Below are 27,848 nucleotides of genomic sequence, written 5' to 3'. Positions count from 1 at the left end.
GTAGTCTAGCATTTGTTTTGCCTCAGGAGTACATTGCCCCATCTTGCATATCTGGTCAAGTAAATTGCTCTCTTGCCTGCGTACTTCAGTAATAGTACTGGGCTTTAGACCTTCCCGTACAACCCCCCCCAGTGAGCAGAACCACAAGGGGCTGGGCCTGCGTGGTGCTAACAGTCTTCTCTATTGTAATGGATGCATTCATCTCCTATTTACATAAATTAATAGTTAAAACTTGTTTGGTCGCTTAAGAAAACTCATTAAGCTTTCAGAGTAGTTGTATTATGAGCACTATGGCAATCGCTCCCATTGACTTATCTCCTGCTGGTTCACTGGGAACCAGTCCATCTCAGGGTCAGGTCCCTAAGCTTCATTGCAAAATTAAATAAATAGCATTTAAAAGAAAATGCAAATAATCTGTTCAATGCAAAGTGGATGTTTGGGAACTTCCTTATGAAAAAGAAGTCGTGTTTAAAATTTTTAAAAATAAAATCATATTTTTGTCTGAAAGGCTAATTTTCACTCAGGAAATAGATCATATTTTTTATCCATTCTCTACTAGTCACTGGAGAATGTTTGACATTGTAAGAGAAAGGTCAGTTCGTATAACCTGAAGTGGGAGGGGAATGTTTAATGTGAAAAGCTTGGCCAGATTTTTTTTTTTTTGTTATGATTAATTGAATGTTCTGCTTTGCCTTTTTAATTTATCATCTTCAGTATATGATTTTTATTTTTCTTTATTTGCTGTTTGGGTTTTTTTATAGATTGGAGAAAGAGAGCATTCAGTACAGCATTAGCAATGAAGCAAAGGCCCGAGCCCTTCAGGCCCAGCAAAGAGAGCAGGAGCTGACACAGAAGATGCAGCAAATGGAGGCCCAGCATGAGAAAACTGGTAGGTGGTAGGGAAAGATTAGAGCCTGGGCACTCACTCACAAGCCAGGCCCACGCCTTACTGTGAAATGACATCAGGAACACCTGTAACCTTTGGCTGGCCGAAGGGAGCAGATGCTAACTACACCGGAGATTCCGAATTACATATTAGTTAGCGTTTAAAAGAGAAAATGGAAAGTATTGCCCACTGTCTGTTGATTTCAGAGTGCTGCTCTCACATCTGTTGCACCATCTGGATTATGAGTTTATTTACCTGTGTTCAAGAAACGTAAAGCTGAGAGAGACCACAACAAAGTAGAAAAACAAAGGGCTTGTTTTTGGCTGGATTTTCAGGCACACATGTTATATAAAGAAAATAGCATCAGAAGCTCTGCGGGAAATGCTCTGAGCTTACAGTTAAAGTCTCCTGAATAGCATTGAACAGTTCCCACAGTACACACATTATAGCTACTCTAAAAGCTTAATGAGTTTGCTTCGGCATCCAAACTGGAGAAAAGCTTTAGCCATTAATCGGTTCTTAATTCACTGTCGCAGCTGGATGTAATTCACTGGCTCCAAATTGATATGTTCCTTTATTTAATCTTTGCAGCCTCAAACATTTTTAGCATTACCATGTGCCCCCCCACACACCCTCAATCTAGAAGAAAGATGTTTAATCCCTTCAATACTTCAGGTTTTCATAATAGGAGACTTCATTGCATTGACTTAGCTGATCAATAACTTCTAACCTTTAATCTGGAAGTAAAATGGGTTTTCCAAACAAACAAAAAACCCCTTTTGTTATTGTGAAGTACTATGCCAACAACATTAATAAAGGTGCATATTATAAACAAGAAAAGAAATTTTTAGAGAGGAAATCTCCAACACCAGACCATAGAAAGGAGGAGGAGCTTCAGCTCCTATGGAACATGGTATATTCATATGTTTAATAAAATACCATTTTTACCCACCAGTCCTGCAATACCTTTAGAAAAGCAATGTAGCATGTATTAATCTTAAGCAGTGTCAGATAATACCTGAGGTAGCAGGCACATTTACATCTGCCATCTGATTTTCTGCCTTTTTTGCTGCATTATCACAGTACTAGAGGACCTTTCCGTGTGTTCAGGGAATGCAAACAGCTATGTTATGGCTGCTGTCTACACAGTAGGAAAAGAAAAGAAGCTCTCAGAATCATTTTTCCCTACTCTAGTCAGCACATCTGTATATGACCAAGTGGAATTTTGCACAAGAGATGTGTAATTTACCCTCCTGGTACGTAAATTGTCCCAGTATACAAAAATGAAACATTACAGCTGAGTTTGTTTTTATATATCTCTAGTAGGATTAGGAGTTGAAAATGATAGTCATTTATAATGTACATAAAGAAACCCTTGTGTATTATGATCCTACGCACATACAATGGATTTGGGTAACAGTGGTCTCTCTTTCTCCAATTTTAAAAGCAGAAATCAAGAAACATCATTTTGCAATATCTTCCTTTTGAAAGAATAAAGATGCTTGATTTCTAGGTCACGAGTTTTGGTGCAGCCCAAACTGATAGTAGCTGAAAATTAATTTATAAAATGGTTACACTGCAACTGTCACCGGACAATAAGTCTATATCTTATCATTAAAGAGAAAAAAAAAAAATGCATTAATCATAGTAATTGCAGGACCCAGTAAATAAAAGAACTGCTTTTTTAAGGAGAGAATGAAATGAGTCTACAGTGTGAGTGTTTGGGTTGCCAGTGTATCCTCTGCACCAGTTGAGCAAGCAAAAGGCTGCTAAGGCATGGCTTGCCAATTTTATTCCTCTCAGAAATGTCAATGAACTTCCAGCTAAAAAGGAAAACCACCAGATTAGATATGTAGTCTTTATGGTGATTCTTCTCATAAAAGACCTGATTCAATGGCAACATCGCTTAAACACTTTAGGTTAGCTTATTCTGATATAGAGCCTTTTTTTGGTGAATTATGATGTCATAATTCCATGTCCAAATAGCTGAAGTTTAAAAAAACATACCAAAACCAGAAGAATCTAGAGGAAAGTAATTAAGAATATATAAAATTGTTTCTAAATTACCTATAAATTTACATCATTGTAAAATAAATTTCTAGTTTTATAATTTTGTAATTTCTAGTGAATGAACTGGATTCCTTGCTGACCTCCCAGAATACATTCATAGCAAAATTAAAGGAAGAATGTTGTGTGTTGGCAAGGAAGTTGGAACAAATGGCAGAAAAATACAGGTTAGTATATTTTTCTTATCATGTCCCTTTTATTATTAGGACATGCTTCCTTATTTTTTATTTGTATTTTAATATTGATTATTATTCATCTTGTCCCAGGTATTACACATCATCTCAATATAATATATGCCATTTAAGAAACATGGATGGATTTTTATCCAGGGTAATTCTAATTTTCTGCTTTTCAGATTATGTTTCTGGCTATTACTTTAAATTTCTTAAACAATTCCAATGTAAAAATTGCATACTCTTTTCTTCCTGATATTCATATTCTGATGAAGAAGAGTGGAAAATTGTTAACAGAGCTACAATTTGCGTTTATCTGAAATTATCTGAAAAATACTAAATATTTAAAGTTCTCAAAACTGTAGTCTGTTGGTTTAATTATTTACTTAAATCTTCATTCACAAGACTACACACTGAATAATTATCTCTGAAATTGTCATCAAAATTGCTTGTCATTGAAGCTCTGATTCTGCCGCCACTTGTTATGTGGTGCTCTTGTTAAAATCAATAGCAGGTCTAAATACAAATCCATTAAAAACTCAGGAACAGAATAAAACCTGGAAGCAATAACTGGTTTAAATAAATACAAAAGTATGAAGGTATGTATTTAAAAGTTCTATAGGACAGGGCTATCTTTTAAAAAAAAAAGAAATGATGAATTTTGTAGGTCTATAACAGTAAATAATTTGATTTTACATTTTTAAGTGTGAAAATAGTCTCTGTTGAAACTTTCTGCAGGGTTCATATTCAGAGTAGTAAACAGGACTTAAGTGGTGAGTAGGCATTCTGCAACTTCTGTAAATTTCATGCAAAGTGAATTTGGTAATTAAGGGTAGGATTCATCTCTCATAGCTTATGTGAAGTAAGAAAAACACTCAGCAAAGATAAAATTGGTTTTCGGGATAGGATTCTTCTGCTGGGTGGATTTAGTCATCCTGTTGAGGTAACATAACAGGGGCAACACTCACTCAGGGAGAGAGCTCATTTATCCCAGTATCCTGTTTCCAGGAATGGTCAAAGGGAAATGATATAAGCAGATGACAGACAGATATATATATATATAAAAAAAATATGATGCTTCCCACAGGTACTCCCTCCACTGCCCATCCTACTTTCCACTGAATATAAAGTGTTGACTAGCTGTTAAGTGGCTGAAGTTGGAAGATGAATCCCATCCAGAGTGTTTGGGGAAGAAATGAGAAACTTAGGGAAATGTAAGCGATCTTCCCTTGCAAGTGTTCTGATGGGTACTTGAGAAAGAAGCAAACAGAATTTTTCTTCTGAAAAAGCAGACCTTCTCTGCTGAAGTAATACAAAATCTAAATAGATTCAAATCATATTATTATTCCAGCAATAAAAATGCACACAGACTTTGTTGCTAGAGCTCACAGTCACAGACTAGTAACTGTAAAAGGATGAAGGAAAGACAGAAAACATACTGTGAAAACACATTATTCTCTGAAAATAAATACCAGAGATTGCCAAGTGTTTCTCCACCTAGCAGCATTAGCTGACTATGTCAAGAACCTGAAAAAGGGAAAAGGAGCCCTCTTGGATCTCCAGAAAGTGGTATATTTTGCACAAGAAACAGTGTAGAAGAATGTATGAAAGCAGTTCTGAGAAGTTGACCTAAAATAGCTTGAGTTTGCTTTCATTGGACTAGGAGCTGTCGCAGTCAGTAACAAGAAAGGAGAAATAGGTAGGGACCAAGAAAGTGTGTGAAAATGAGAAAGGTGGAACTGGAGATGGTGGAAAATGGTCCCATTTGTAGTAAGAGGCATTTCAAATTTATCTGACAGCTACATATTCGCACAATTTTAGTGGGATGCCTCTGAATTGCACGTATATTTTTATATTTAATACGTTTTCTGAGAAATCTAAACTGAAGTTTTCTTGTTTATATGTAAGCTAGAACCATTTTTGTGAGCTAGCCCCTACACAGGATTAGAAAAGCTTCAGAAAGACAATGTCAGACAAATTATAAACCCCTCAAGCTGTGCAGAAAGAAGATAGTGTCTGTGAAGGTTTTTGTATGCATAGGCATGTTTAAAAATATAGTCCTTTGTTGATTTCTTCTCTGTTATTTTGTTCTTTTTTTTTTTCTCTGATTGTCACTGTCTGAGTTTCTAGGTTGTAGATTAATGCTTAACACTACCCACTGTGTATTTGTGATTTGCGTTTTGTAATTAAGGGGAACAATGGGAGTCCATTGGGTCTCGTTATATATAATGGTTGGTTTAATTTGTTTCACTTCTATCTTGTTAATTGTAAATTGATCATTAAGATTTGAATTCTAATCTGTCACCAGGGTTGTGAGTATTGAAGCTAGAGCAATGATCCTGGTTTTAATCACTGATGATGAGAAACAAATTTTATAATTTTGGTACATATTGCAGTTCATATATTTTAACACTGTATTTTATGGTGTTATAAATATTGTTAAATGACTTTTAGTGTAGTTTTACTGTTTGGACTATAATGTATAAATTATATTACTGGTTTGGCAACGGTAGGCATCCAACTGTGTGAGTTTAATTGAAGTAAAGAACGCACACCCGGCTGAACTATTTTTCTGCATGTTTGGTTGACTGCAGTCATGGCGCTCAATACCAGGAGTGTGAAGGTAGCCGTACGAAGATGTGAAACAGTCTGTCTGAAGGCTCAGTCATTAAAATTATATGCAACAATACTGTGTCAGCAGAAAATATTTTAGAGCATGTATTTAATTGCTGTACAAGTAAACAATTGGTTTTAAGAGTAGGCAAAGACAGTGCTTAAAAAGCGCTGCAATCCAAAAGGTAGTTCAGAGGAGTAAAGGCAGCATTGCTACCTTAGGCTTCAAAAATCAGCTCATCCTAAAAATATCCTAATTGACTTTGAATTGTGGCTATTTAACATTTGCTGGTTCTTTGCCTCCAGTATTTGAAAGTTTTGGAGGAACCTGGGTTTTTATCCAAGACTCTTCCAGCAAGGATGGTAGATAAAAACTTAAATTTGTTTTTAAGCAGAAGTTGAGGCTTTCTTGGTAGTCGAATGGATCCAGAAGTATAGAGGGTTTTTTAGTTGTCCCTGTCTTCCCCCCAGTCATCATCAATGATTTTTAATATAGTGACAAGTAAATGTGATTGGGCAAAATCTATTACCCATCTACTTACAAGCATGCATTTTACATTTTCATTTTCATGTGACACTGTAGCTTTCCTCTGTGCAGTTTCAAAATAATATTGATTTCATACAGATCTCGTGAGTCTATCAGATCTCAGAGGCACATACAGATACATTAACATGACTGTATGACTTGTGGGGCCAGCCTGAGCCTGCAGAAGTACAACTCCATGCAGAGTTCACCTCAGATGGCGGCCCACCTCAGATGGCGGCCCTCCAAATGTCTGCGCGCTTCAGTTTCTTCTAAGTCCGTCATGGCTTACTACTCAGTCTGTTGGATCCAGAGTAGCTCTTGTGGAGCAACATCAGCATGTCCGTGCTGTGTCCTATAGTTGTTCTGGATCCATCAGACATAGTGCTTAGTGCATAGATTTTTCTAATTTACCTCTGCCCCTGGCATTACGTGTGGGCTGTCCCTGAAGCTCAGGACTGTGTACTGTGGCACCTCTCTCTCCCATCCCTGTTGTGACAGCTTGGGAGCAGGGTGAACTCAGAAACATTTACGCAGATCCAGCCCTGCCCCTGGCTGGGTGGAGTTGCTACTCCTAGTATAAATGTGCTATCACGTTCAGTACGGTTGTTTAGGCTTATTACAATTATGGTTGGTTTTGTAGGGTTTTTTAACCCAACAATTTTGAAGTTATTTCAATACCACGTAGAATTAACTGTTCTATCTTAATCTTTGGAAACTGAGGTGGATGAGTGGTATATTTAAAGATGCAGAGGGAATCTTTATCAGGTGATAATGAAGACTCTTGGTATAGAGTCTTGTATTGGGACCTGTGTTCTCTCTAATGCTGACACACATGAACCTTTAAACATTGTCCTTAATAGGCATTCTGCCCTTCTTGTGTACTGCCTTCCAAAATTTCAGTGTAAGGAAATACTTGAATCTGGGTGGTCAGACTCTTAGGTATTTACTTGGAAGGGACATTGTGTAAATAATATTTTAGCTAGAATGTTTTTTTTTTGTTGAGTTCAACTGTAATTACAAAAGATGTTTTAGGAGAAGAGAACACAAGTAACATGGTTCAAAGCATCAGGCATTTAGAGCCGTATTTTAGAGATTAGAGACCATGCTACTCATGTTTTCGATGAATTCGGTACTTCCATTTCATTAATTGTCATTTTCAGTAGCATTTTGGTTTTGGTTGATTTGAGTCCCTTGATCTTTCCAGAAAGATTTCAGGCACCTTCAAACGTGCTGGAGATGAATAAGGCCTTCTAAAACTTTGAGATTTTTATCACCTTGAAAGTTGCTTCTGCTGTTTCTGTTAATGAGACAGCCACATATAAATACAGAAAAAGAAGCAGGATCCACCAGTTGGGAAACCCTACAAACATGATCATTTACAGTATTCCCACATGGCAAATGCTGTTGTCGCATTTTGCTGGCTAAAAAGGAATGGAGTCTGAGTTTAGTCCCTGTTACCACTTGGTTGGGCTTTGTTACGTCAGGTCTCTGTTGAGTTGCTCTGCAGTGGACCTTGGCTTTTATCCACTGATTTTCTTTCTTACAGTATCAGTATCAAATACAGATTGCATTCATACTGTGTGATAACAATTGGTCCAACTGATAATGCATTCTTAATGCTGACCTTTAAGTTACTAATATTTCTGTTAAATGATTGGTGTAAAAATTCGTCTTCAGTTCCTTCCTATAACATCTTGCCCACTGTTATGTACCCATCCAGGAAACTCTTGTGCATTTAAGTCTGATATACAAATACATCAGCGTGATTCTGATGTATTTGTCAGTGATGCTCCTTAATAGAGCTGTAACTCCCTATCTAAATTACATACATAAATTACATACAGTCATCTTCCAAAGTTTCCCTTGCTAAGTTCTTTCAGATTCACAGATGATATTATGTATTGTTCTCTATTTAAACATGAAAAGATTATGTTGTCATTTCCAGATTTGACTTGTCAGTGTAACAACATGTTTTTGAGGGAGCAGTATTTCTTCCCCCCTGCACTTTGTTGTATTTTTCAGAATGTCAGTTGTTGTTGCATTCTGTAACAGCCAGGAAGGTAAAGTATCTTTCTGCTCTAACTGCAGCATATTTAAGTTTACGATTTAAAGATATATCTGAAGCTTTTTAACCTCAAGATCTGGAGTGGCAGATGCCATAAAACAAATTTGCTTGCTTTTGATTCTTACTTTCTGATGGTATAGCAGATTCTGACATGTTCTCATTAACCTTTTCCAAAGAGTTAAACTGTACAAGTGCATAATGTATATTTTATCACAATTTAATCTGAGATCTTCTCCTGATATTAAGAAACAGCTCATGCCTGTTTCTCCATGGGCTGATGGTTAGAGATGTAGCAAGTAGCAGTCCCAGGTCATTCATGGATCTGGTGTCTCTGCTCACCCGTGAAGAATAAGAATTGCTAGAAGTGACTAATTTTCTTAAAGGCTGTGCCGAGTTTTATGTGGATTAGGGTGCGCCTGTATGATTTGTCCCTTGTTTCTTAAGGTTTTATTTATTTTCCTTTTAATGTGGGGTTTGTTTTTTTTTAATCTGTGTAATGGTATTTTGGGCATATTAGGTTAATAAAGTTTCTAAAACAGTACCACTATTGACAGTTCAACCTGTACAGTGCAGTAAGGGTTGAACAAGTTTTTAGTAGCCATTTTTTAAACTAGATGTTAGCTTTTACTACTAAAGAACTTGAAATGTGTTTTCAAAATGCTGGCCAAATTCTTGCTTAACAAGTATGAATTTACATTTATTGATCTTATTTAACATCAATGCATAATGCCAAAAGACATGCCTGTTTAAGTTATGCAGAAATTAGCATAGCCAACCTATGACTGAGTGATTGCCATTGGCATATTTACCAGATACCCTCCAGCATCATGTTCTTTTGTTTTAAGATTATTTGAAACAGTGTTTTGTTTCTGTAAGTTCTAGTAATAGCCTGTTTATGCATTACATATACATGTATGAAATTTTATAAATGCTGAAGCCACATATTGATGGCACGCTGCAGGATGAAATCTGACAACATCCATCATCACTGTGTTTTACTTCTGTAGATCTGAAGTCAACCAGCTTAGTCAGGAAAAAGAGTATCTTCATGGCAGATTGGAGAAGATGCAGAAACGGAATGATGAATTGGACCAACAATGTATCCAGCATGGGAGAATGCATGAGAGGATGAAGTCAAGGTAGGAGGTCCTGTTAATCTGTCAGTATGTGGTATGCTCTACTGTACCTGTTGTGTTGTGTAAACATAAAAATGACACTAGGTTGTTTGAAAGTAATATTCTTTCCTTATGAAAATGACCACCCCTTCTCCCTCCCCAAGCGTTCTGTCAAGTTTTTTTTATAACATCTTTTGCTTGTGCCATTTTGGATAAATAAAAGGAAAGCTTGAACAACATAGTCTTCCAAAGAATTTCAGCCTAGTACATATGTGTGTGGGCTGCTTCGGCTGTTCTCTGCTCTAACTTGGATGAATTGTCTTATCATATTAAGAAAAAAAAAAGGGGGGGGGGGGCATGTGGGGAGGAAGGATAGTGGAGGTTATTGAGTAATATGAATGTAGGGTACAGATGTGGATTCCATTATGCCATGTAATAGATGTATTTTTTGGTTTTACCATCTTAGCTTTCTCAGTAATATTTAACTTGCATAAACAAATCTTACTGAAGATCTTAGTAACCGGAGAACTATTAACAGCTTCCAGGCACCACTAGCCTTTTCTGAGAGCCAGCTCTTCCTCAGGAAGAGCTGGGACCAGCTACAGCAAGACTAGTATGGAATATTTCCACCAATACCAATTGGCTGTTCTGGCCAGAGTGTCCAGACTGGTAACACCTCGTGCTGTGATTTGGATTAGATGTCCTTAAAGATCACTGTGGAGACTTTTCTTTTTATACCAGAAAGTTCATCTATGCTCTCTTGTTCTGTTTTCTACTCCGTGTTCAGTGTAACAGGCACTTAAAAGAGCTTAGGCATGGTTGGGGAGGTAGAGGATAAAGTAGGGAGATGGCTGAGAGGCGACTCTGCAAACCCAATCAGCCAGGCTATCTCTTGTCAGTAGTGAAAGACAAAATGAAGTTTAACTTCCTTTTGACTAGATAGTCCTGGCTGGGAAAAATTCTGTTTGCTTTTTTTGACCCCTGACCACCTGACAGGAACAGAGCTTGCATGTATTGAAGCAGCCAGTCTTATATGCTCTTTTTTTTTTTTTTCCCCAACTATTGATTTTTTTAATTTTTTTTTTTTTTTTTTGCTGCCATCTCTTTGTCCTCTGTCCGTATCAGCTTGTTTCTTGCAAGCTCTCCATACATTCTTTTCAGTTGTCCAGACCCCCCTCTTTCCTCTTCCTTTTCAGATTTCTGTCTGTACCTCATCCTGTTCTTCTGTAACCCAGGATTGTTATCATCTTTTATAGCTCGAAGAACAAAGAAATTCAAAATGCTACAACTGTGTCCCTAATCTATGTGACCACATAATCTTTCTGTTTATCTCACCTCCCTTTTTGTTTCTTTACTTGTGGTGGATTCTTAGCATATGGGGGACATGCACTGAGGGCTCAGGGTTACTTTCAGGGGGAAGAAAAAAATTAAATCTTTTTTTTTTTTTCCTCCTACATGTTCTTCTGTAGCATTATTAGTATCTAGTCGAATTTAAGACTGCTTTGTAAGTTTTTAGGACAACCTTTCCTCTGTCAGAATCAAATAAAATAGATCTATTGGAAAATGTTGCTCATTCTCTGCTGCAGCAGCAGTGATTATACACTAGAAAAGATTGAAAGCATTAATCCAGAACAGAAAAGTGGTTTGAGTGGTTTGAAAGCAGAGTGGTCATGCTGCAGGCAGTGCCTTACCTTCTGCTGCTGTTTTGCTGACAACAAGGAGAGAAAACAGGACAGTGATAGCATTTGTCTTATTTAATATTTGAGAATATGTAAATATGGCAGAGATTATCAGGTATTTGAATCACGAACAGTATACTTTACCAGCATTTTAAGAGGAGACTCTTTTAACATATTTTTAGTGATGATCTTGCAGTACATTCATTTAAAATCCAGGTAATAAGTGACAAGGCTGATATAATAAACTGCTTCAAAAATTCAGTGTAATCTAATTCTAGTTTCCATGTGAAAACTGTAATAGATTTTCAGTATCAGTTCCCAAATGCTATAAATTAACTATGAAGTATTCAGATCTAGGTGAAGAAAAGCAGAAAGTATAAGTACTACAACAAATAAATCTCCCAGTCCCTCACGTTTGTGTTGAAGGACTTCCACCAAATAAAAGTAGTGATTTTTCTCTTCAGATTTCGAAAACAGAGATCTGACTATGCTATTTAGTAAAGGCAGAAGAACAAATAACAACAATAATAATAATAATAATAATGTGTTTTGCTTCAGATTTTCATCCATTACTCAGATACTAATAATCACAGCATAATAATATTAAAGATGATTACTTCTTAACACAGTATGTTTCCCCTTTGTATGCAGCTACAAATAGCACTCATCTTTTTGCAACACAATCCTGTCAAGTGGGTTCCTACCTAATTTTCTAGCTGTTGTTATTCTGGCTCTCTTTAGAAAGTTTCCTGTATCCAAATGATTTTGACTTAACTTGGGACCTAGCATTTGCATTTGAATAATAAGGAATTGTGGTGTTTGTTTAAAAAGAAATCTCTGTCACTACTTGTGTTCTCCTAGGAGAATATGACAGGCCCTGATATAACTATTTTGTGGAAGGAGCAAGTTCTACCTGATCAGTTGGAATTTCTTTTGGAGCAACAATGTTTTGGCGATTGTGATAGTTGCATTCCTGAAAGTGAACAAGATAACTCTTTTTCTGCCATTCCTATTTTTCTGTCTGAATATGTGCTGCAAATGAATATAGTCCAAAGTTATATAAGCAGGTTTTAAAGAAAGAGATTACTTTAAATTGCAGTCATTAAAGATGATTTTGAATCAGCCTTTTCAATGTAATGCAGATATCCGTCCCTTTCAGTGTGTTTTTGCTCAGTGAAATACGGCATTAAGTAGATGTCTGTCTTAAATGATACAGTTGATGCATGCTGTTGGGGCAAACTTGAATTGAAAGATGTATGGTTTTCAGGGCTAGGGTGACACATTAAAACTGCAGTGGAGCTTATGAAGAGATGTTTATTTAATGTTCTTAATCTACCAACACTGTGGATCTTTGCTTCAGAAACATGTAAGATTTTTTTTACATTAGTTATTGGTTTGATAATTTTTGCAGCTGTGTAGTTTTCATTTTAGACAGTGATTTGTTTAGCTAAGTAGATTATCTCAAAAGTATTAATTAGTGACATAGGGTCACTGACGTGCCACTTGAAGTGAGCTGGTCAGCATGTGTGACTTTATGGATCTGAATCTTGGAGAAATAAATTCTTGCCTGTTATGTGGCAAAGAGCACATTGGTAGAAATTTTCAACCTCAAAGCAAATTTTATTACTAAATTCTTCAAATTCCCATTCTGTAGATGTGTGTTCATAGTAGAAATTAGCAGGTACAGAATTTCTTATAAGGCAGCTATAAAGATAGGAAACTAGCCAAGAATAAAAAGAATATGTAGCAAAAATAAAAGGTTGAGCTGCCTTTCTGTTTACCTTCTGTGCTCCACTCCACAAAAATAAATAGATTCCAGAGGAAGGGAGATCCAAAATCAAATTAATTGGGTAACTGCACACATAATGTTGGTTCATCCTCTCCTTTATCTGTTTTCAAACTGAATTCCAAGGCATGCGTTTTCACCTCTGTAGTTAGACCAGTTCTGTAAATGCAGATCCACTTTCTCGCAAGCTCTATTCTCTTCTGATTTGGGGAACAAGAAGAAAAAGACAATCTGCCTAGATCTATTATTGATGGAACATATTTATGAATAAGTAGTATTTTCCCAGGCTGCCACGGGTCAGGCTTTTATCAGGCTATTTAAGCTTTCACTGAACTTAGTTCTTGTACAGCTCTTGTAGGTACAAGGTTCAATTACAGCTTTTCTTTTCTGCATCCATTCTTCTTGTCATAAAGCAAGCATTTGATTGTAAGTCATCTGTTTAGAGAATTTATTCTGTGGACAGCCAGTGTCTAAAATGGGAAGCATTTAATCTGATATAGTTAGCTCTTTTCTATGTATATTTCCAGTTAAAACCCAGATGATGTGTGGAAATACAGCAAATGTGGTGTCTTCAAGTAGGAGAAGAAAATCCTAGGCAATTGCTTTCCTTTTTTCAAGATGCCAGCCATGCCTTTACTTTTTATCAAGCAGCAAAAAAAAAGCATATGGACAGTAGTTTGTATGAGGCTCTTTTGAAATCTTTTTAATAAAACATACATTTAGAATCCTCTAATGAGTTTTTTCCAAACTAAGTTCAGTATATGGGATCTGGGGCTATGGTTTTTCTCTAAAACTTCAGTTTTGGTGATTAGAGTTGGTATTACTGTTATTTTTGCTGTAATGTGTGTGATCACTGTCAAATCTGTGTAACATTAACAATAATAATAAATTTTATTCAAATTTGTATGGGGCTTTTTGTTGTGGTAGCTTTTGGGGGGGTGACAGCATTACATGTGTTTCGACTGTATTTTTGGTAGCTAAAGTCAAAAAGAAGAGCCTACAGGACTGGCAGTTTGGGGCAGATGTGTGTCTATTCCTCAGGCATCAGTGGTTGTAAGTTAACTATAAAAATGTTACAACCATCTGTGTAACAAGACGGCAGAGATCTGCTCTTGCCTGTTACTATAAATAAGAAGGAGATTTGTTTGACTTCATAGACATTGGATTTATAAAGACTATATGTGTCAAATTGTAACTATGTGCCATGTTGCTGAGATGTGTCTGCAGCCAACTACCTGGGGTGTCTTCCCCTTCAGACATTCTAGTGTAGTGCAGCAACTGTGCAGAAATGTCTGTATAGCACAACATGTGACAAATTATGTTTGTTTCCTACCTATGGGGAAATGTATGATTCTTATGGATAAGCTTATCTGGAAGAGTAGCTAAAATGGATTCTTAAATGGACCACTCAAGGAGTTAGAGTGAAAATGTGACATGCAGTTTGGCAATGATTTTAAAGATTTTTCCCACCATTAAATTTACTTTTTGTTGTTGTTAGTAAGTGATAGTGTATGCGAGATCATGTATGCATGAGAGAACACATATATATATGAGAATTGAGACAAATATATGTGGATAATATAGCAGCAGTTTCAAGCTACTGATACATAAAATCACAATAGCTGGTTTGCTGTCAGTTACATGTCTGAATAGAGATTTTGGATTTCTTTGGTGAATCTTCAGTAGAACAATTGATTAAAATTATTTCTTGATAACTGGAGCAATCAAGTTGCATTTAAAATTTTACATTTTCTGCCTAAAGCTCTTGTACATTTGTGTGTGTGTGTGTGTGTTTTCAAGAAATAATGATGGGTGGAAGAACTCCATTTTGATTGTTGCCTGAAAGACCTTTATTTTTTTTCCAGTCCAGTTCATTCTTTGTTGAATATATTAACTTCCTTATTTTTATTTTACTGATAGTTCGGTATATTTTTAAGTAACAGTGAGGCAATTCTTACTATCTTTTTACTAGACCAATCATCTGGTTTGAAAAGCAATTTTAGAATAAAAATGCACTATATTGTTTCTTTTTAGTTTAAAATGCATTAATTTTTATATTGAAAATAGAGATTAACATACGTAGTCTCTGTAACATCTTTGGTATTAAAGTTGCCTCAGTGTTTAAAGAACAGCATGCTCCACTTTTTCCTGAGCATCATTATTCATACCCACATATATTTGGTGTGGTTTCACTGTAACGGGATTGCTGTAACAATTGGAGACAGACTTGTTTGTGTAGCCTTTTACGCAAGCAGTTTGTAAAAAGCTTTGTGGTCACTGTGTCCGGCATTGCGGTGCAGCCAGATAAAACTCTCAGCTCTGTCCAGAATTTGGGTTTATCACTATTAAGTAACTTTTTATTACTATTAAATAGACTCACATTTTTGTTTGAGAAATGTATACTCCAGAGAAGTACTATTAGGAAATAATCAACAGATGATGTGTATACACATACACACATATACATATATATGTTTCAAATCCTGTCAGAGTCTGAAAGTGTATTTGGCTTTTGTTTAATATTTGGGTGTTTGCACACAGTTCACATACTCTGGAATAGAAACTGGATGTTCAAAATCTCTCCCTCCCTCTTCCTCTCCAGTTCACTATTCGTCTACTTACTATATATATGTTTGTCTGTTTCCCCCATCTCCCTCCTTTAAGTAGATGTCTATATATAGTGTGTATAAATGTGTATATTATTTCTGCTTTTATATGTATAATACTCCCATTCTAAGTAGTTAGTAAGTTATATAAGATTATATAAGTCCCCAAATACTGTTTTTAAAGATTTATTCCCCAACTACTTGAAGAGTAGACAGATAAAGCAAAAATTATCTCAGTTGTTAGAAAACCTGAAAATGTACACCAAGAGTGAAATACAGGGTCTTCAAAAAATGCTGTAAAATAGTATGCAAATAAGTTGTTAGCCTTCTTAAGAAGCAAATGACAAGCAGAGGGAAGTATCACACCCAATTTTCAGATAGATGTTTAGAGAAGTTAATAATGTTCTGTAAGATGTATTCTAGGTCACTGAATACTGTGTTCCTCTACTGCAGCTATCACATACACACAGAGTGTGTGTGTATATAAAATATATATATATACTTGTACATAGAGTTTTTATATATATATATTCCTTTCAGAATGTATTGAGCTCCTTTGTAAAAGTCATTAGGCCTTGCTGCTCCAATTTTGACAACTGTTTCCAGCACCACTGATCTTCTGTATCCTTCTTATTTTTGATCTGAATTAATATTTGTGTTCAGCTTGTACCTACTTGTCTTTGAGCCAAAATTGGGGGAAGTAGTTCTTTTATTCTGCTGTTATTTTATCTGCACTGATAATGCAGATAATTATAAACAATGGTTGTATCTATTCAGTCCTACTTGTAATTAATAAGTAAAGCCTTCCTCTTTTGTTCTTTTTGCAGTAAGCTCTCCATCACCCTCAGTTTTCTAATTGTTGATCTTTTTTTAATATGGGCATTCAGAACTGTCTACAGGGTTTTGGATTAATATCTCAGATGATGGAATTAATGTATTTACTGGAAATTCCTTGACTGATAGATCCTGTGATCACGTTTGCCTTTTTGACAGCTGCATAATATTGGCAGCTGATAATCATTCTCTATCCAAGAAGTGCATCCAGGACTTCTTCCTCCCAAGTAAATTCAAGTTGTTAGCAGAGACTTTTGCCATGAACTGAGAATGCATTAAGTCCCTAGTGTAAGAGTTTGTTCTATAAGGTTTCATCCCGTGTCTGCTTTTCCAATCTTTTGAGTCATCTGTTACTTTCTGTGCAGTATCCCAGACCTTCTCTAAGCTGATGACATCTCTTAAATTTATCAGCCCACTCCCACTTTTTGTGCTGAGTCATAATTCAAAATATTCAAAAATCTGTTTAAACTTGACAAAATCCGCTTATAATTCTTCCTCACCTTCAATTGTTCCTGTTGGCTGTGCTCTTTATTTTAGTCAGTTACATATCAACAACAGCTTAGTTAAGGTTTGCTGATGGGGCATGATATTTATTGTTTTGCTGAAGTTAATGTAGGTAAGATTTACTGCATTTCCTTTATCAAAAAATCAGCTGTCAAAGAATTTAGGATTGATGTGACAGAATCTGCTTGGTCTAACTTATGTTTCAGTTTCTCATGTTTTCCATTTACCTTCGTGTCCTTATATATTCTTTTTCCTTCAAAATTTATTGCACACTTTTCATGCATTTGAGGTCATGTTAACGGGCTGGTAATTATCTGAGTTACCTTCTTTAAGGATTAGTTCATGCTGTATCTTTTAATTGCATAACAATATAGTCAGTGTGAGGAAGAAGGTGTAGAGGGGAAAGTGACAGTGTCTGTTCACTTTGCACATCAAGACAGCTGGCCACCACAATTTTATTGTTTTAGAAACTGGAGAATAATATCTGGGAAAGTGATACCATAAACTGGGGAAGAGTCGATGCCTCAAAGAAAAGCTAGGTGGAAAAATAGCCAGGTTTGCTTGCTTCTGTGTTGAACAGCTATCAACACTCTGACTAACACCCCGTCTGCTAAGAGTCTGGTAATTGTCCACTCCTGAGAATATCTTCTACTCCACTGCTTTGATGTACTCTGCCTTCTCCAAAACAGACATGGGGATAGTTCTTATTCGTACCATCAACTTCTGGGAGTCAAAGCTTTCAGCTCACTAATAGTAAGCTTGCGTTCTTGTCTACCAGGAATGTAAAAAGCCCTGAAATATGTGTGACATAAAACAGCACAACATAAGGTTCCAGGCTGTTCTTGTTACTTTCTGTTGTCAGCACAGTTGTTGGTTTTCAAATTTAAATGTTAATTTAGCATTAACGAAGAATTCTTGATTCTCTCCTCTAAAATGGAGGTGGATAAAGGTGATGTCTTTGACAGCTCAGCCTAGACTCTCCTTGATATGGCAAGATCTAGAAATGCTTGGCCCTATGCAGATCATAACACTGATGCTGAAAAAGACATACATCATTAGACAGAAGTGTGCCCATGGTTTTCCAGTGAAACCCCATTTTATTCTCCTACATTTGCTACAAACCTGCAACTGTTTTAATTTTGGTTGGGGGTTGCTTCTGGTGGTGAAATATGATCCTCTTTGTGTTAATCCACCAATTACCCCTTCACCATCGCTGTGTCTTCTTTGAAACACTTTGCCTTTGGTGCCTGGTAGTAGCACCTCTGGTCCATGGTAGTAGTCATAGACCAGTCTTCCTCACCACTTTCCCCAGAGATGTGAAATAAAAAGTGAGCAGGCTAGATCAAAGTGCTCCTTTGCTGGCCTGTTCATAAAAACATAGCTGTTTAATGGCAAGAAATAGCACCAAAAAGCATGTCATGGTTCATTTAAGTTACCTGCTAAGAGGTATCCAGAGCTACGGAATAAAGGTTTCTACCCATGATAATAGCCTTTCCAATGTAGTATAAACTCTGGAGGATGACCCTCCCCATGTTCCTCCTAGAAGTATATACCATTTAACAATCTTTAACAAGTCTTGATTGTTTAGACCATCTAAAGAATTAAATTGTTGAAATCCCTGACTGTTATACTCACCTTGTTTTCTTTCTTCCATATTGTGTTGCATCTGCATTTTTAAAGTTAATTTTTCTGTACTGTATTTCTGTAATATCCTTGTGATGTGTCAGAACATTAAAAAAAAAAAAAAGTGTTTTCAAATAACCACTGTGAGACCAACACTATGCAGTAGTTTAGCAGCAAATATCTAGTTGGGATATTTAACAGTAATTGGGATCTTCCTATTGGGCCTTAAGTGAACTCACAGTAATAGTAAAATTTGACTATTAACCCATTTGGCAAACTGCTTTAAGCAGTAGCAGATTTCCTTCCGGTTTTGATCTCTGAGTATAACTCTGAGATTTTCAGACTAAGGCTATTTAAACCCCTCCGTTCCCATATAGTGGGGAACTGAAAATGAAGACAGATGAATAACATTTAAACAGCTTTGCAAGTATGTCATGAAAATTTACCAGCTCTGTAACAAAATCTATGCACCTGCCTGCTTTCAAGGTTATTGTTGTAAGAGAAGGAGACCCAAAACTAATGACGATTTATGTTTTTAATATAATAAGTGAGTAGATTTTTACAAGGCTATTGGAAGGCTGCTTTTTCCCCGATAACTTTAGTGTTTTGATTGCTTCCACAGGGTCCAGTCCTGCTCCTATGGAAGTTGATATAACTGTGGATGCTCTCATTTTCCATATAAAAATCTAACCTGCTTTTAAATCTTTGAGTGTTTAGCCTTGATGTGTCTTGTGCCAGTAGTTCCATAACTAATGTAGCACTTAAAGGTGGGGTTTTTTTCCCTTCATGCTTTTTGTTTTCCATCTTTCAAACTAATTGGAAGTGCTGTTGTTTATGCATTATGAGACTGAAGACTTGTTTTTCCACTGGTTTTGTTCTCTAAAACACAGATAGAATCTTCTTTTGCCTGTTTCTGGTCTAACTTAAACTATCATTCTTTTCTGGTGCTCCAGTCATATTCATTATCAGTTTCTGAGTGCACTCTAAAAAAATTGCCACCCTAAAAAATTAAATACTAAAAAGTAGTTGTGTTTATTGTGCCCTGCTATAGTGCTAATTGCTAGCAGTCTAATAGTAACAGGCATTGTGCTAGTTTGTGGAAATGCTATCTTAAATGTGTTACCCCTCAACTGCTAATTGCAGAAGTTGTCGTGAAATAAAGATTATGGCAGTGGCTATAAGGAAGGACAGTATGATAAGACCTACTTAGCATCTACATTTCTAGTGTACTCAAGACAGCATTATGTGTGCTTAGGCTTTCTCGGTTTGGTTCTGAAATAAAGTAGTGATGATGGAAAATAGAAAAGAAATGGAAAAGGGTAATAGATTATTCTGTGTTTGTTTAACTTGTTCTTTGTGAACAGTAAATTCATATATGGAGGGAAAGAAAGGAAGAATGAGATTATTTTTTTTTAAAGTTCCTCTTAACCTCAGAGCGCCAGATTCCACCTTTAATTATACATATGGAAATACATCCTTGTCCCAAATACAATACCTCATTACTTGGGACTTGATCCTGAATGGTCTTTAGAATTCTGATTTGATCCAAGTCAGGGTTGCTAAATACTTCCAGGGATCCATTTTCAAAAGGTTGTCTCAGTGGCATGGCTGAAATTGCAGTAATCTTTTCTGCAGTTATGTAAAGCGGTGTAATCTTTTTGAGTGCTACACTAGCACTTCCCACACTGCCAGGGATTTAGCCTTAGTTTTAGCTGTGTGACTTGCATGTATTCAGAAACAACTTCCAGGGTTTTGGGTTGGGTTTTTTTCTCCTTTGCTTGGCTCACTTGAGTGGCTGACCTTTGATATATATATTAAAAAAAAAAAAGTGTGTGTATATATGCATATATATACACACACACAGTTTCAGAACTAAAAAAAAGCTTGTCTGTACATTGACACCAAGCACGGACAATTGCACAGAATAAATATTTGGAAACATGTGACTTAAAAGCACTTTTAACTTTTATCATCATGAAGGCTGTTGTAATCTGCTGTGCCTTATCATACATGTGTTAGATGATGCAAATACTTGTGCTTCCCAAATAATTTTTATGAATAAAATGCACAAACAAGCTGATCAGAGACATATGTATCCTTCAGAAAGGCCTTTCGTAGGCTGGGCAGAAATGGAATTTCTTCATTGACTTTCTGTAATGTTAACCCCATGTCAATAAAATCCACAGGAAATGTGTCTAACATTTTGTCCTTTTTAAATTTTCATTTTTAATAGCAAGAAGACACTCCAGGCAGTGCATTTCTGGGGGATTATTACATTTCTCGGGTGGCTGAAGTCACTCACCCTTCAGCCTTGTGCCTCACAACACACCCGAGGCGAGCAATAATCCCCAGCAAGGCACTGCCTGTCTTATATTATTGCTTAATTATTATACCTATTTAATGCTGCTTAGAACATTGTCAGCTGTTGAGAAAAGGTAATTATCACTAGTCAAATGAAAAACACTTTTTTGGCTGCCTTACGGATACACATTTTACTGGTACCTTGATACATAATGAAGCCTGATAGCAAAACTTTTGCTTGTCTCTTCTTCAAGCCACAGCTGTTTCCCTGCTAAATTCATCCCATCTGTCTCCCCTTCCGTAAGGCTGTAGGCAGTATAGCATAAGTACAGAAGCAGTTCAGTGCTATTTTGGATAAACATAGCTGAAATTTGAATCTTTGCCATTTGCAATGCACACATTTTGTTTTACTGCTGTAAAGAGAGCTGTCAAAATAAAAACTACATGGATAATTTACTGAAATACAGTCAAATAAAGGGATGATCAAAGGGGAAAAATGAAGATATAATATAGGGTCACTCTTACTTTCATGGTGTGTTCTGAATAGTGTAATTGTTGACCTCTTGACATTGCTGGGTTCAGAGAAATTGGTAGTGAATAACAAAAGTAGAAGCTGCTGAATTAGAATATAGCATGAAGTCATCCAGACTTCATGCCAAAAAGGTTAATTGTAGCAGGCAGTAATTTGTGATAGTGCCCTGTTAAGATATCTGACCAAGGTGTAGTTCTTTGCTAGTTTTATAAGGAGTATATAATTGTGTAAGATAATACAGCTTGGAAACTAAAACCAACATTTCCATATGTGACACTTTGCCTCTGAAAATGGAAGGTCACCGTAATGATCACTGTGGGGCAACGGTCATCTACACCGTCCTTTACTCCTTTGCAGTTTTAGTTGACATGGAAAAATATCTACTAAAGCTGAATACAGTTGTTGTCTTTTGAGTTTGTTGTTCTAAATTGGATTGATGGTTCATTACCCGAGGCTTGTGTTTGAAATTCCAGACTTCCTGAAACAAAAGATCCAAATCCCAGTACAGTCTGCTTGAGAGTTCATCTTTGACTTGAATAAACTGAGCACTGTGCAATATACAATATTTGAGAATTTTTTGGACAAAGCCCTTTTTTAAAAAAGTCCTCTATTCTGCTGAAGTGTTAGAAATCCTATGGCACCTCTAGTAAGAGAAGTGCTTTGACCACTGTATCTTGGATATATTTTCCTTTCACTGCATTATTGTGTTCTATGTGGCCCATCTCAGAGAAGACTATTTCATCAGCACTCTGTCTGTATGCCTGGTAAATGCTTATGAGTCTTTTGTAGGAGAACCCTGGAAGCTGTTTCTAGGTTAACCCTGATGTGTATCTGGGATAGTTCCATGTTCTGTGAAAGTTAATTCTTGAAGGCTAGTGCTTCCAAATTCATATTGTGTTAGGTAAAGGTGAACAAAGCCATGTTTGTCCTAACCTAGAAGATGCTTTCATTGACAAAGAAAGAAATAGATGAAGTTAATGTTAGTGGACAATGAAATGATCTCAATATAAAATTAATCTAAATGTTACAAGCGGAGAGTTCCTTTGGGGAAAAAGCACTTCGTGGAGTTCACTGCTACTGAAATACTGTTTTCGGTGGTCTGTATTGAGGTAGAGAAGGGGGGAAAAGGATGTTAAGTCATTAGCGTCTTCAGTATTTACAGGATTGTTTTCAAGCTGTATCAAAAGAAATAAAGCCTTTCATAATATTACTAAGGAAGGTACTGCTACATGAAAAGCTTACACAGTGATTTTCATGTAAATATAAGTAAAAACAGTACTCTGGCAAGAACCAAGACTGCATTACTCCTTCACATTTACAGGAATGTTAGAATTTCTCTCTCTTTATAACACTAAATTGAAATATATTCAAAGGTTATGAATTATTATTTTTAGTTTGGTTCAGTAACATGAATATAAATAAGGATGTTATAATCGGAGAGACTGAATGTTGGTATTTAGTCCTCCTATAACTAATCCAGGAGCTGGTAACACAGCTACTGCACAAGAACTAGTACCCTCATGTATCAGTTTACTTCGACTCCATTGCTTTTAAAGGAAGCCCAGTTCTTCAAGGACTCCACCATATGTAAAGGCATCTCCCCCTTTGCCTCCCTTCGGGCTTGACTGAAAGAGTAGTTGTATAGACTTGTCTGAACACTTACTAGGTCACCAAAGTATTGCAGTAAACGTCCAGGTACTAGGACCATCTTGGAACAATTGCTTTTATGGTAAATACATTGTAATACTCTTTGGAAGTCCTACTATGTCTGAGCTTACCTTTTAAAAATAGCGCCTATGTGTTGGTCATCCAGTTTTGCATACAACTGTGTAAATCACTTGCAGTAGAAGGAGAATGTTTAACATCTGATGGAACATCTGCATGTACCAACTTAATGTTTCAAGAAGCTTAATAAGCTTTTTTTTTTCCTTCTCCAAAAGGAGAGATTTACTTTTGTGCTGCGTTACATATTGGAAATGGTTAGCCTCTGTTAGAATCATTTAGGTAGCTGCTGTAAGTTCATGTGGGAGGTCTGTACCTTCTTCAAGTGTAACATATTTGACAGTTCCACTGCATTTTTTGCAAATGTGATTCCAAAGCCACAAATATCTAAAGAAAACTCAATTTTTACAAAGGGTTGTACCCTCTCACAGTGTTGGTGCAAATAAGAATTAGGGATGGAGGAGTGGACAAGATCAAGAGCAAAACAAGTTATAGTAGTTGTCTTTTCCATGTGCAAAGTATTAAGAAAGCTGTCGATCTTAGGCTTTTCACGTATTTATTACACTTTATTTTTGCAGTCCAGAGTGTGTTACCATACGTACACGCATTTGTTGATGATGTGATCAAAAATCCAAGATCATGTGAATTCCAGGTGATCCTTCACATACCATGTTGAGTATGCTCCCACTTTTGGGACTGTTTATGGTGATCTGGATCTATGATCACATTTGATCTCTTGTCAAATCTAGCACATCAAATACTCATTTGTTTTTGTCCGGCCATCATCTTTTTACTTATGTCCAAGATTTTTTTTTCTGCCTATGTGTTTTTAGATCAGACAGAAGGTCCTGTATTTCCACTCTTTCCTTCTGCAGGTTAGTGTAAGGACAAAAGGAAAAGAAGTAATGGGTCAGAGGGGATCACATACTACCAGACAAAAAATCCATTCAGTAATAGGGAAGAAGAAAAACACTTCTTTCAAGACAAAAGAAGAAAAAGACTTGTTACAGTGCTGTTTTCTGTTCTTTTCCCTTTACCTTTTCATGCTTTTCTTGGTTTAAGGTAATTTTAGGTACTTGATCTCTACATGTGGAAGGAGTGTTTCCTGATAAAAATGTTCTGAAGATTCCTGGATCTTCTGAAAAAAAAAAAAAAATCTTTTTTCAATGTACGCAGTGAACAAAAACCTCTGCTTGTTCAAGATTTTTCATGTAACTTACCTGTTTGCTCAGTTGCCTTGTGAGTTATATGATCAAAACCAAAAGCCAATACAATCTTTACAGTATATTATTACTTTTCACTTTATCTTAGCTGTTTGTGCTCCCACTTTCAACTGCCTCTATTTTGGCAAATTCTAGGCTTAGTTGTTGTTGTTATTATTAATGCTTAGACATTCTGATTAGATATAATTTGCAAGCTCCACTATTTGAAAGTAATTTTTTTTAATAGCAACATGACATAAACCTAACAATACATTCCACCTATATGGTACATAAAAGTTTTTCTTCTTTTTGCCTAGGTTCTCCCAAGGTTCTCCCAAACAGAGAAATTGTAGCAACTATTGTAAGTGCTTGCAGGACATCTATAACACAAAATTTCATTCAGCAATAGTACAGGTTGTTGGGTTTTTTTCTATTAACAGTGCATGTGCAAAGCTTACCTTATATTGTTGTGTTAAAATGTTTCCCTCTGAACTGTTCTTCTCTGAATTGTCTCTGGACCCAGCACTGCTCTGTTCCATTTGAGCCCCACCTGATGTACAGAAGCTACCCCAAACAAAGAGGTAAAATTAATTTTGGTAAAAAGCAGAACTGATTAGAGTCCTGATACTTAAATTTATTAGCAGAGCCCCCAGTTCCACTTCTGTTAAAGCAGTGTTGCAAGATAAACGAGTGATCTTTCCCATGCTACTTTCTTTCCTTTTAATAATCAGTGGAACTTTGGTTGCTGGAAATGTCTGAATTCGTTCAGTCCCTTAAATGCAACAGATAACTGTAGAACAGAATTGAAAATGAGGGTTACGTGAGACGTTAGTGTTATTTGTGTGAAAATATCATCTTAAAAATTCTGTTCCACTAAAATTTATTCTCTCCTATTAAGCTAATTTCTATTCATATTTTCAAATAGCACATTTGGGGATTCTTTCCTTCGTAATCTTTATGGGAAGAAATTTTTTCCTAATACTTCAGTGGCCTTCTGCATCAGATTGGAGGGTTATGTTACAGTCAGTAATGTTTACATCAACAAATGTAAATTCAAATTAAATCTATTATTTAAATAGCATAATGGAAACACATGGTGCTTTGTAGTCATGTAATTAAAGAAGATCTGTGCCTCCAGGAGTTTATGATCTGAAGATCAAAAACAGTTCCACATGCAACAGACCTCTTCTAAATATCGATGTACAATTTGGGGATTTTGTCTTGCATCTACTTTACTCCTGAGCAGAGATTTCACCCAGGCCAGGCAGAGTTTGAGATGTAATGCATAAGTATTGTACTTGACACTTTGTGCAGGGGCAGTTAATTCTTAGCACAGGAAAGCTTGGTGTTTTGATGTCAAGATTTATACCTCGCTTATTTAACAGTTACACTGTGAACTAAACTTTGTGGATGGTACTAGTTTAGTTAGGGGGGCGAAAAATCAAATTCTCATCTTTAACAAGGAGTCTGACTAGCCATGCTTTTTTTTTTTTTTTTTTCCAGTCGTGAAAGTAATTTTGTACAAAATTGCATTTGAGTTAAATTATTCACTCATCCTGGGGCAATAGGCTGTATTCACTTTCCAGCTGAGCCAACTAAAAATATGGGAAACAGACCATCCTGGTATTCCATTGTTGCCTTATATAATGTGGTGTTTTGGAAATGATGATGAAGGCAACCTGGATATTTCATGGATGAAATAGTAGATTCATAAACTGAAAGCTTTGCTTGCTATTTGTAATGGTGTTTTCTCCCTTCCTTTCAAAACTCTGTGCTCACAAATCAGAGATGTTGCTTTTATTTAAAAAGAAAAGAGGAGGACAAAGAAAAAGAAAAAAAAAATCAAGCCTCTTTATCCTTTGAAGAAATCTTTGCCTGAACTGCTGGCTGAGTTCCCTCAAAAGGCCTGGACTCCTTCAAAACTTGGAACCAAGTTCAGACCCCAACTAGGTAAGGTAGAGTACTTTGTTTAGTGTACTTTAAGTCTTAGTTTTCTCCCCACAATATGCTACAAAAGAGTCTGGGTGTAAACACGTAGGTTGTTATTGTTAAGTGTGATGGTTTGGGATTTCTTCCAATTATCATCCTAATTAGGACCCTGAACTAAAAAGAATTTTTCATTTCTTTTGGGCATGGGGAGCTAAATGAAGACCTGTCTGTGAACCCTGTGACTCATAGGTAGCTGCAAACCATTAAGCCCCTTTGTCACTGTAACGACTTAGCTGCAAAATAATTTAGCAGGTCTAAGAGGCAACTTTTGCCTTCAACCTCCTTTCCTGAGGATTTTCCCTAAGTTAAGGTAAGCTTGGACAACACCTCGCATGTTCGCAAGTTTTGTTCCTTATTCCAGTGCTTTTTTTTCTCAGTTGATGCTGTTGCTTAGGATTGCACAGCTTGGAGGTGCTACTGTGTTTGGTTTTCCTCAGTTATTTGAATCCATAAAACACGAGTTCTGGTCATTTCCTGATGCTCTGAATGCTTTGAGTTCTGGAAGCTATCAGAGACTTCTGAGCATTTGAACTATGGCAGTTCTTCTCAAAGTGTTGTGTTTCAGTTTTACCCATACTGTGGTACAGATCCTGACGTTGCTGGTTTCAGGTCATCTGTGTGCTGTGTGAAAATAATGCTGTATTGATCTCTTCTAATATCTTCTAAGATAAAGCTGTGACATGGTTGCATGTTACAAGTGGTAGGCGTTAATGAATGTTGGCACTTTTCTTCCAGGCCTCTCTGAGCAAAATTTTTGTGCTTCAGATATTGTCTATACACTAATCAGGGTAAAGTAATAGATTTTCCCACAGTGAACAATAGTACAAGTCCTACCTTCTGCATGTTTGCAACTGGATTTCCTTTCTACTGCACTTCTTTTTTTAACGAAGCTGTAGCTTTCTGAGCAAAATGAGCCTTTGGGTCATATGGTACGTGGCTTCACACAAACTTTTTCTACATGACAGTCTAACTTAGCAACCAAGATTTGTTTTCCGCTTCGTCCTACTCATTGCTTTCGTCTTGTGCTGACATATTCGATTCTGTGCTGTACAAAAGGAAGCCCTAAATGCCAACTAGTGTAGCATTGTGCCTGAGACCTAGGTATTTGGATCTAGACTCAAATGAAGGACTTGTGCTCAAAAACATTCAGTACTTGGCAATCCCAAATACCAAATTTCTTTTGTAACCATTGAATCAGTGGTAATCTCACCGTTCTAATGCGACACTGCAAGAAAAAAAAATCCTTTATCAGCTGGGGTACCTTAATAATTTCAGTGTGCTTTGGGTGGAAGAATAAACAAGAAGAATAAGATTTCCTAAGAGGGTGTAGCATTGGTAGTCTTAAACAAACAACCCACCCCCCCAAAAAACCAAAACAACAACAAAACAAACAAAAAAAAACCTACAGAGGTCCTATGAAAAGAGACAATAAATCTGACATCAGGCAGTTAAATAACGGACTCTGATGCGGAAAACTGTCCCAGATTCCAACATTCCTTTCAGCTGACATTAGAAAACAAGGTAGACTTAGCATGAGAAATAGTGTCTTTATATGAAGAGATTGCTCTTGTTAGGCCCATATGTGAACCATATATCCAGATTCTCTCTACATCCGCTCACATGTC

At 36.5% G+C, this 27,848-nt stretch overlaps 1 protein-coding gene across 7 annotated transcripts in view; it reads left to right on the top strand.

Annotated features, from left to right (window-relative positions):
- The window catches only part of SDCCAG8 (SHH signaling and ciliogenesis regulator SDCCAG8), a 117,511-nt gene that overhangs the window by 65,194 nt on the left and 24,469 nt on the right, over positions 1-27,848 (top strand). For 3 of the 7 annotated variants that reach the window (XM_030035675.2, XM_041128478.1, XM_030035674.1), the window contains exons 14-16: positions 762-889; positions 3,012-3,120; positions 9,338-9,469. In XM_030035675.2, the coding sequence (XP_029891535.1) occupies positions 762-889; positions 3,012-3,120; positions 9,338-9,469 (369 nt within the window). Of the gene's footprint in view, positions 1-761; positions 890-3,011; positions 3,121-9,337; positions 9,470-24,551; positions 24,987-26,020; positions 26,185-27,848 lie in introns of those variants that run through there. The other 4 variants (XR_003926362.2, XM_030035676.2, XM_030035679.2 and 1 more) reach the window with 4 other exon arrangements.

This window comes from Aquila chrysaetos, chromosome 13 (genome assembly GCF_900496995.4).
Source record: "Aquila chrysaetos chrysaetos chromosome 13, bAquChr1.4, whole genome shotgun sequence".
In the NCBI taxonomy this organism is placed as follows: domain Eukaryota; kingdom Metazoa; phylum Chordata; class Aves; order Accipitriformes; family Accipitridae; genus Aquila; species Aquila chrysaetos.
This window is presented reverse-complemented; position numbering and strand designations above follow the sequence as displayed.